This window comes from Macrotis lagotis, chromosome X (genome assembly GCF_037893015.1).
Source record: "Macrotis lagotis isolate mMagLag1 chromosome X, bilby.v1.9.chrom.fasta, whole genome shotgun sequence".
In the NCBI taxonomy this organism is placed as follows: domain Eukaryota; kingdom Metazoa; phylum Chordata; class Mammalia; order Peramelemorphia; family Peramelidae; genus Macrotis; species Macrotis lagotis.
The window spans coordinates 628,082,741-628,094,000 of NC_133666.1; the positions used below are offsets into that span (position 1 = coordinate 628,082,741).

General features: G+C 37.4%; 1 protein-coding gene across 4 annotated transcripts in view; it reads right to left on the reverse strand.

Moving 5' to 3' along the window:
• The window catches only part of BRME1 (break repair meiotic recombinase recruitment factor 1), a 44,213-nt gene extending 32,954 nt beyond the window's left edge, over positions 1–11,259 (reverse strand). For 2 of the 4 annotated variants that reach the window (XM_074203579.1, XM_074203577.1), the window contains exons 1-4: positions 11,170–11,259; positions 8,822–8,873; positions 3,174–3,336; positions 275–356 (exon numbers count right to left, since the gene is read on the reverse strand). In XM_074203579.1, coding sequence (XP_074059680.1) covers positions 275–356; positions 3,174–3,336; positions 8,822–8,852 — 276 coding nt within the window. In that variant the 5' untranslated portion in view covers positions 8,853–8,873; positions 11,170–11,259. Of the gene's footprint in view, positions 1–274; positions 357–3,173; positions 3,440–8,821; positions 8,874–10,767; positions 10,807–11,169 lie in introns of those variants that run through there. The other 2 variants (XM_074203578.1, XM_074203576.1) reach the window with 2 other exon arrangements.
• Between the last annotated feature and the right edge of the window lies 1 nt (position 11,260).

Genomic DNA, 11,260 nt, shown 5'->3' on the forward strand with positions numbered 1-11,260 from the left:
ATTAATTAAAAATTATGTGTTACTAAGGGATTTTTCTTTATCAGTTAATATCAACATGCATAATATGGCTTTAGTTTTAGGGGACAAGGAGTGTTATCTTTTTAATAAGATTAATAATGATAATTGTTTTTCTAATGTTGAATCGTATTTGTGTTCCTGGAGTTGGATTTATAATCCAACTTGATCTTGGTGAATAGGGCAGATTGTACTTTTGAGAACTGCTGAGGTTTTAATTAACTGCTAAGTCCCTGGGAGGCTTTGAAAATAGGCTCACCTGCGAAAAAGAAAAGGGAACTGGGTCCTTTCTTGGTTGTCTGGATTCTTTAGTAGGAGCATCTGTGCTTTCATCAAGTGAGCTGGTTGAAGAAAGAGATTAAATTAAAAAGTAACTATAACTCAACTGGAATACCAATTGAAATATAAAAGAAACACTAGAACTGTCCAACAGTTATCAATAATCCCTAAAAAGACCAAAAGTATTTGACCCATTCTTCACTCTCCAAATTAAACTGAGTGAAGTCTAGCATCTTTCAGATAGACATATAGAACAAAACAGGCCCTCCTGATAAAACAAGTCAAGTGATAGAAAGTTGAATAATAATTATTGAATATCTAATTATAATTAGATAATTATCCTCCTATTATGGGGCAGATATAATCTAGAATATCAGCCTACTAAACTGCTTTCCTAAAGGCAACATGGTATCAGGGAAAAAAAGCTGGATTTGGAATGAAAAGACCTAGACTTGAATCTCTACTCTACTAAACTAGTTATATGACTTTTTGCAAGTCCATTAATCTCTACCAGTCTAAGCTTCTTTATTTAAAACATGGGGATGAGGGAAGGGAGTGACTTTTATGTTCCCATCAAGCAATTCTAGTTCAAGGAGAAGGGAGACAGAATAAAAATTAAAATTGCACTGGGAGATAGGATAAATGCTTTCAAAGGATTCAAAGATTTGGAATTGTAGGGATCTTCAGAGATCATCTATTCCAACTCCCTTATTTTACAGATGGGGATCTGAGACCCAAAGAAATTAAATGATTTGTTCACTATCACAAAAATAGTAGGTAGCAGAACCAAGTTTTGAACCAAAATTTTATCATATGACCTTAAGCAATTCAATTTCTTACTTTTTTGTAATTAAGGGCCATCTGATGGGAAAAACTGTAAGAAGAAATGAGTATCTTAAGGTGCCTTGAGCTCCATGAAGAATGGTAGAGTCAACAAAACTTTGCTGCAAAGCATTCCATACTATTTGGTCTCCATAGTTCTATGTTCCTCTTCCTAATGTATATAAGGATATGTCTGTAGTTATTATTCTTATTTTTTAATTTTTTTAAAAATAATTTTGTTTATTTGTTTTTGCAAGGGTTAAGTGGCTTGCCTAAGGCCACACAGCTAGGTAATTATTAAGTGTCTGAGGTCAAATTTGAATTCAGGTACTCCTGACTCCAGGGCCGGTGCTCTGCACCACCTAGCCGCCCCCTAGAAATATGAACTTTTTTATGTAAAGAGAAAACTTGTGAGCTTTTGTTGTGGTAAGTTACTACCTTTCTCCTTCAACTAGTCATCAATAATGCCAACTCAGAGGTTACCTTCTCCATACTGGTACCCTGCCTATTTACTTTAGTTTGTGTGAAACTATAAGCACCTTTACTACCCAGATAAATAACAGAAAACTATCTTTGATGTGCAACCCTACTAAGAATTCTAAAAGTTGCTACCTAATTCTTACTGAATTTGGGGAATTGCCACCATTTTCCTCTTCCTCACTAGCTGATCTGACATCACAGATTTTTGTTCTCTTTAAATAACTAACCAGTAGAGCCCCAATTTAAAGCACAGATCCACATTATTCCTGGCTTTGCCAAAATTTCTATTGTTTATAAGAAAAATTCAGTAAATATCATTAGGACTTGTTAAGTTCCAGGCATGTGGTCTACTTTTTTTTTTCTTCCCTAGGGTCAGTGCCTAGTTTTATCACAAAATCACTTGGTTAAAACAACATTGTGATTTGATCAATCTTGATGGATGAAGCTCCTCTTAGCAGTTCAGAGAGCTTAGGACAACTCTAGGAGACCAGCTATGAACAATGATATCCCCATCCAGAGGAAGAAAAAAAAATCTATGAATCTGAATGAACACCACATTCACTTTTTAAAAATTTCACTTACAGGGCAGCTAGGTGGCATAGTGGATAGTGCACCAGCCCTGGAGTCAGGAGGACCTGAGTTCAAATTCAATCTCAGACACTTAATAATTGTCTAGTTGTGTGACCTTCGGTAAGTCACTTAACCCCATTGCCTTAAGTAAATAAAACTAAATTCACTTATGTATTTCTTACCTAACTCATGGTTTTCTTTCTTTTCCCTTAACCCTAATTCCTCATACTGAAAATGACTAATCAGTAAACATGTTAAACACAAATGTGTATGTCCAATATTTACCTGTTTGCCACTGAGGGAAGGGGGTGGGAAGGAAGGGCAGAAGGAATTATGTAACTTAGAAATATGTTTATGCATGTGGATGAACATTGAAAAACTTTCATAACATATAATTGAAAAAATAAAATAAAATATCAATTAAAAAAGAACAAAGGACAAACTACAACAACAAAACATTTTACTCTAGGTTACCTTATATTTAAGTTACTTAAGAGTGTTTAGTTCCTATGAATTCCTATGAGTGCATATGCATATGACTGTCCTAATGATTTTTCTATCCTAATATTCTATTTAAAATTCTAAGATTATAATGATTCTACTTAAGATATCATGAATTTTAAAGTACAAAGTATGCCTATATCAGTTTAGTTGGGTAAAGAGATAGGAAGGAAAGAGCAAAAAAATCTTGATAATAACTCTCCCCTCAACTCCCTAATCCAAGTCAAGATGATAACTAATCACTAAGTCTTGTGCATCTTTTACTATTTGACCTAATCTGCTTTTAAGGTTTTATTTTCTTCAGTATTTTTTTTTTTTTGCCTCATTTACCAAGTATAAAAAGTAAATCTAGCTCATTTGGGAAAAGGAAAAGAGTTCTAAAAAATATATGTACTACTAACATGTATTATTAAGGTTCATCTAGTTCTTCCAAGGGTACTCTCACATGCAGCTGTTTTGATTTCTGCTGCTGGGAAAAGCTTATATGACATTTTACTCTAGGTTACCTGATATCTGCTTGGCTACTCTCTTCTCCATCTTGTTTAGTGACTGTTGCTATTTCTGAATCTTCCAGATTAAAATATCTTCTCATCCCAGAGTTCTTGGGATTCATGTTAATGTTTCCTATCCTTGGGGTCTTTTTGGATTTAAGAAGATGGCTCTCATCTCCTGATTTAGAAACAAAGGAGGAAACACAAACAGGTATGTTAAGCCTCACCCTAGACACAAAACATGGCACTATCATTCTGAATAATTCAATAAAGTTAGTCCACTGCTTGATTAGGACATGAGAGGGTACAGGTTTAATGTATATGTGGCCAAAATAAGATGATCCTGCATGGTCACTGAGTTCTTGCAGAAATTCTTCTCACAATCTGCTAAATGAGAGCTTGGATTTAACTATTTTTCTATGAGTGGTAAGACATTTAGGGACTAAGGACTCATATGTGCCTGATTGTCCCAGTGTCTATGCACTTAAGATATCATGAATTTTAAAGTACAAAGTATGCCTCTATCAATTTAGCTGTGTGAAGAGCTAGCTAGGGAGGAAAAACAAGAGCAAAAAAAAAAACAAAACCTTAATAACTTCCCCATAATTCTCCAATCCAAGCCAAGGTGACATCACTAAACAAGATATTATTTGCCAAGTTTGTTTTTTAAGATGTTATTTTCTTCACTATTTTTTTTATCTTTCCAAGCTGTAATTCTTTTCACAATTATCTTGAATCATTTTCAATTCTTTTCCCAACTTTTCTTCTATCTCTCTTATTTGATTTTTAAAATCTTTTTAGAGCTCTTTCAGGAATTCTTTTTTGAGCCAGTGATCAATTCATATTTTTCTTTGAGGCTTTGCATATACTGTTTGGGATTTGTTATCTTCCAAGTTTGTGTTTTAACTTTTGTTGTCACCATAGTAACTTTCCATGGTCAGATTCATTTTTTGTTTATTCATTTTTCCAGTCTCTTTCTTGACTTTAACATGTTAAAGTTGGGCTTCTGTGCCTGGACAGGGGGTGGGGCAGCTTCAGGTTTTTCATGCTGCTGTTTTCAGAGCTAGTTCTGAGGATTTTTAAGTTTTCAGTTCTTTTAAGGTGGTAAGATCCAAGGAGAGGTGTTTTCACCACTCTCCTGACCTGTGCCTGGTTTGTGATAAACTAAAGGGTGACTAGGATCCCTGCTTCCCTTCATATACTAATGTGTTAGTGCTCCTCTTTACCCTGTTACTATGATCCTGAACTGTAGGAACAATGCAACAGAGAGACCTGTATCCAGTAACAGCAAAGAGATCCTGACACTCTCCTTCTATTCTGCCCCCCACTATCTGTGGATTGAGAATTCTAGAAGCCTCTACTTTTGATTCAGTTACCCCCCCACACCCCCTTCCACCCCTGTCACCCAATACCTACTGCTGACTTGCTAAGTATGGAAAGCACTACTACAGTCCACACCAGACCATGCTCCACTCTCACTTCAGTGAGACAGACCTTTCCTGCTAACCTTTTAGTTGTCTTGGACTGAAAATTATTTCACCCCATCTTTTCAATGGTTCTGAGGATCCAGAATTCATTTTGAGGCATTATTTTAAAATTGTTTGGAGAGAATGTGGGAGAGGTTAGGCAAGTCCCTGCCTTTATTCTGCCACCTTGACTCTGCCCTCTTCCCAATCCTCTCCCAATAAACTTATATTCAGGTTGCTTCTCATACCTGGAATCATCCCCCCTTTTGTCTACTAGTTACATCCTATCCATTTTTTTTTTTTAGGTTTTTGCAAGGCAAATGGGGTTAAGTGGCTTGCCCCAGGCCACACAGCTAGGTAATTATTAAGTGTCTGGGACCAGATTTGAACCCAGGTACTCCTGACTCCAGGGCCGGTGCTTTATCCACTACGTCACCTAACCACCCCCATCCTATACAAATTAAATCTGACAGGTATTTATGAAATGATAATTGCAATGGATTTCATATCTGTAAAAGTTGAGGAACTCAACAGTTGCTCAAGGGGAGACTGAGTCCTGAGCATGAGCTCTGGACAGAGATGAAACTCTATTAGAGGTGAGATGATGGGAAAGATTTCACATATATACAAGTCTCAAACTTTTCCCCTTTTGCTGTTTCATGGGTTTTGTCTAGGAGAAAGGTTGGTCCACCATTCCATCTAGGTCTTTCCACATAGCTTTGTCTACCATTCTTTCCCGTTCAGGTGCCTGTTTGAGTGCCAAAAGGCTTAAAGTAAAGACAATGAACTGTCTGTAAGTTAGTCATGATGATCATAGCAAGCAAGAGCAGCATTCAAGAGTAACATTTTCAGCATGCTCTCATCACTACAGCAGTTGCCAAGTTGCTAGAGTCTCTAACTTCTGTGACCAGGACTGCTTAGAACTAAACTATAGATCTGGATCAGAGATGCAAGCTACCTTTCTGGTCTACACATATCAGCACTGCTGGGATAAATTAAGTCTAGGCAAGAGACAGAGTTGCAGACATCTGACTTAATAGCCTTTAAACATTTATCTAATATAAATTCCTATGAATTCCTATGAATGTTAAAACATTTAGGGACATAGGACTTATATGTGTATGACTGTCCTAATGATTTTTCAATTCTAATGTTTTACTTAAGATAGACAGATATAAGGGGCAGCTAGGTGGCGAAGTGGATAGAGCACCTGCCCTGGAGTTAGGAGGACCTGAGTTCAAATTCCAGCTCAGACACTTAGCTGTGTGATCTTGGGCAAGTCACTTAACTCCACGCCTTGCAATTTTTTTTAATTTAAAAAAAGGTAGACAGATAGAGACACAGACAGACATACATATCATTTTTATCTTTACAACATCTCCATTTCTTAGTATAATTCAAATGGATATGTTCAGACAAGTCCCAGTGACTGACACACAAGTATATCTCTTGCTTTCCTCTACCGATCAAGTCATTCACTGTTAAAATAACTTAAAAAAGGATGAGGGGAAAAAATAAAGTTCAGTAAAACTAAACAACACTTCACTTGTCTATATGTTATGCCATAATCCATATATATAGTTCTCCAACTCTGCAAATAAAAATACAGACTGGTTCTTTGACCAAGTCTGGTCATTATAATTACAGTGTTGATTTTAATTCTTTTGTTCTTTCCATTTGCATTGATAGTTATTTTGCATACTTTCCCCCTTTCCTATTTATTTCATAAATAAATAATGGCTTCTAAGTCTTTTTAGATTGCTCTGAATTCCTCATATATACATTGTTTCTTATTATACAGCTCCATTCTGTGTATGTGTCCCAATTTAACTATTTCACCAATTGATAGGCATCTACTTTGTTTTTTTTTAAAGATCTTTGCTATGACAAAATGTGCTGCAATGAATATTTTGGCACCTTTCCTTTACTATCCTTGTAGTATGTGCCTAGCAAGGAGATCTCTGGATCAAAGCAAATGGACTGCTATGTGTTTTAGTCACTTTTCCAACATAATTCCAGTCGCTTTAGAGAATGACTGGCATTGGTGCCTATCTTCCTATAACCCCTCCATTTTGACTTTCTTTCCTTCTGTTACCATCTTTGCCAATTTTTTGCAAATGAGATAAAATCTAGGAATTATTTTAGCTTTTAATTTTATTAGTTATTTGGAACAATTGTTACATGATTGCCAATAGGCTACAACTCTTCTTTTAAGAACTATTTATTACTTTGACAATTTTTCCTTGGAGAAATTCCTTGGCCTTATCTATTTGTGTTAATTTCTAATGTCTTAGTTATAAGAACTTTATGAGATATTTGATGCAAAGTTTTTTCCTAAATTTATTTTTCTTGTTACTTAGCTATAGTTACTATGTATCCAAGAGAGCTTCAATTTCACATAACTGAAATTATCCATTTTATCTTCAGTGATTAACTTTATTCCATGTTTGGGTAATTATTTTCCCATAAACAAAGGCTATAAAAGGTATTTCTCCCAATGAGGTTGTTAAAATTCAAGTTGTGTTCTTTCTGAGTGTATCATGGCATATGAGTGAAAGAAAAAGCATTTATTAAATATCTGAAATATACTAGGCAACCTGTGATCTTAGAGGGTGATCTAAAACCCACCAAATTGCTTTTCACTTTTTGTAGCAGTTCTTGTCAAAAAAAGAGAATTCTTTCCAGAGTATATATTCTAGGACTTATTGGATTAGATATGATAAAGGCAAATCAATTAAATGTTGAACCTATTTCCTCCTTTGTAAAATGGGGGTTAATATTTGTTTTATTACCTCACAGACTTGTTTGAAAGTGTTTTGAAGACAACATACTATGCAATGTGAATTATAAGTTTCTAAGATAAAGTTGGAAGAAATCTTATAGATCTAGTCCAACCACTTATTTGATAAAGGTAGAAACTTGTCCAGGGTTACACAGGCAATAAGGAGAAAAGATGAGATTATACAGATAATAGCTGACACAGCCAGAATGCATAATAAGCTGGCTTCAGAAGGGTTCAAGTCCTAATTCTGAAACAGATGGGCTGTGTCACTCTGGGCAAGTCAATTACCCACTTCACGTTCCCAGTAATTTTGTGCCGATGGAGACTGCAAGTTATAGAAAAGGCACAAACATGTAGTGGGGAGTCCTAATCTAGTTGTTTCCACACTAATGAAATCCCAGATCTAGACCCCATCTTAGTTCTTAAGTAGCAGAGCCAGAATTTTAAGTCCAGTCTTCTTGGCCAAGGTCACACAGTCAATAAGCATTAAGGGATAGAATTTGAACCCAGGTCCTCTGACAAGTCACTGTGCTTTCTACTGTTCTATGCTGACTGGAACTTTAAATATCTGCTGAATAAATACATCCATGTACAGCAAAGTGGTAGTTTTATTTATTAGGGGTTTTCAGGTTTAAACACATTGGCCCTTGTTTGGTCTTTTTAAAACTTGTACCAAACAAAGCACAGCACAAACATAGGAAAATAAACTATGCTTCCTGTAAATAATTCCCATAGGGGTCATTTCAAGAAATTTTAATGAATTTTGTATTCACTTCTGAAGGTCAACAACTCCTTCCTGAAACAAGAAGAAAAGCCTATTTCTTCACTTCATACTCTGCCTCTCCCCCCTGCCCAGGTACAGTTTAGGAACAGGCATACTAACTCAGGCATGCGGAATCAGTTCAGTTTCTCTCTAGGTCAGCATTTTGTTTCCCAGGGATGTACAGTGAGTGACCATATCAAGGTTTGTTTTGATGTTCAGTTGTGCCCCACTCTTTTTGACCCCGTGGACCATGGCACACCAGGCCCTTCTGTCCTTCACTATCTCTTGAAATCTATCCAAATCACATTCATTGTTTCTGTGACACTATCCAGCTCAAACTCTGCTGTTCCCTTTTCCTTTTACCTTCAATCTTTCCCAATATCAGCATCTTTTCCAATGAACCCTGCCTTCTCATTATGGGAGTATGTTAACCCTTACAATTGTCAACCTTAAAATGTGTGTGTACATATATACACACATATATACCTATGCATGAAAATAAATGTGTGTGTATATATATATATACGTATATATATATTTAGTTAGTAGGCATTTATTCACAAATTTGTTCTAACACGAGTTCTAGTTTGTTATCCAACAAAATTATTTCTTTTCAGTTACTTAAAAATGATTTGTATGGAAAGGAAAGTACCTGAAATCTGTGGCTTCCTCCTCTTAGGCATCTTGACTCTTCCTCTAGTAATCTGCGAACAAAAACTTTCATCATTAGTTATCACTATCAACAAACTTTTAATCAAAGACTGAAAATCTGAGGTCCAGTACTCATAATAGCAGCTTTACTAGAGAATCGGGACAGCTAGGTAGCACAGTAATGGATAGATTCATCTTCTTGAGTTCAAATCTGGCCTCACTTTACAAATTATGTGACTTTGGGTAAGTCACTTAACTCTGTTTGCCTCAGTTCCTCATCTGTAAAATAAAAAAGAAATGGCAAACCATTCCAGTATCTTCACCAAGAAAACTTCAAATGGGCTCAGGAAGAATCAGACACCACTGAGCAATAAACAGGAACTAGTACCTAGATTTGAGTTGTAAAGGTAGTGTATTCTTCTAAGACATGTATTTTTTTTTTCCTCCTTAGGTCTCTGATTACACAGGCTCTAGGGAATGTTCTGTAGTAACAGAGCTGAGAACTCTCTATGGGAAGTCCTAACAAAATGCCAAGTGTGACCTTAGCTTCATCTAGCATCAATTAAGAGTTGTTCTACACAGACCATCTGCAACCCTTTAGCAAAAATAAATTGATTTGTGGTGTAATACATTTGCTTTCTCAGGGCTTGGGAATGTACAAGTTGAAACTGCCCCAAAGGAATTTGTCCAAGCTTCTCTACTGATAATAAGAACCATCCCATAAATTTGTGTATATTTTATACTTGCTGGGATAACAGGCAATACCCAGTAGTCTCTTGAAAACAAGTACAGTGTTGCCTATAGTGAACTAAATTGCAGTCTTCTACATGGGGATGGACAGAAACTATATGATGGCCACTTTAGGTTTAAGTAAATCCAGGACCCCAGTTAGAGCTGCTCCCTTTCCTATTTAATCTGAATATCTTACCTAAGATTAGCTTCAATTTATCTTTGATATTTTTTAGACATAGTTCTTTGTATACTATCTCCTGCTTTAGACTATGAGCTGGAGAGTAGGTTCTGTTTTTTGCCTTTCTTTATATTGATTCAGTTAACATAGTACTAGCATATAGACTGTCCTTATGGATTGGGTTATTATTCCAGCAAATTGCTCTACACTATAGACCGAGTACCCAGCATGTTTTTACTGTAATAATGTATTGCAGATTTGTAAAGTGCTATTGGGAAAGTTATATTACTCCAAATCCTGATGAGGTGCCAGAGTATAGTCTGATTAGAGGGAAGGGGCACCTGCCACAACCCCTTCCCTGATTGGAAGACTGGGACCCCGAGGCACCAAACCCAAAGAGAGGGAGGCAATTTATAGAGTGCCAGTCCATTTTCCCCCAAATCCAAAGCAGCTAAATGGAAGTGGACAGAAAAATGAATTTGGAGACAGGGAATCCAAATCTAAATCCAGCTTCGGGCACTTACTGTGTAACCATGGACAAGATACAACTTGTCTGCTTCAGTTTCCTCATCTGTAAAATGGGGCTAATAGTAGTACCTCCCTCACATGCTGGGTGAGGATCAAATGAGCTATCACATAAAGCAAAACATTTATCAAATTTTAAAGAGCTATTAATTTGATGTTGTTGTGTCCAACTCTTCTTGATCAGTGTCTGAAGCCAGATTAGAACTCAGGAAGTTTAGGCCCAGGCCATCTATTAATTAGCCAGTTATTACTGAACTGAATAGACTATACTTAAGTGGAGTCACAGATAGAATTTGGGGTCTTAAGGTAGGAAGACCCCAGTTCAAATCTGGCCTCAGAAACTGTGTGTGTGTGACCCTGGGAAAGTCACTTTACCCTGATTGCCTCAGTTTTCTCATCTGTAAAATGAGTAGAAGGAAATGGAAAGTCATTCCAGGGGCAGTGGACAGAGCACCAGCCCTGGAGTCAGGAGGACCTGGGTTTAAAACCGGTCTCAGACACTTAATAATTACCTAGCTGTGTGGCCTTGGGAGAGTCACTTAACCCATTGCCTAGCCAAAAAAAAAAAGTAAAGTTCCAGTATCTTAAGTAACTGATTAAGCAATATTACTGAATTCTGTGATTTAAAGGTATTTTAAAAGAGATTTCTAGATTTGAAGTCGAGAAGGGCCTATTCCCTAAGCTGTAAATTGTACCCTTTGTGGCCCCAGCCCCGCCCCGCCCGGCCCACACAGGTGCGAACAGGCAAAGGCTCCAGCCCGGCCGCGGGCTCCGCCGGCTGCCTAAACTGGGGGAGGAGGGTCAGGGCCTACTGGGCCTCGACAGGTTCCTGCAGGGCAGGAGCAGGTGCCTCGCAGCCTGGCACCAGCTGTATTTGGGCCAGAACCAGCTCGGCCTGGCGGGGAGAGGCTCACAGAAGAGATCCCGGGCTCTCAGGTGCCAACGCTCCCTCCTCACGCCGGAGGAAAACCGCCTCGGCCCTCGCACCGGCCTGAGTTTCCCGCC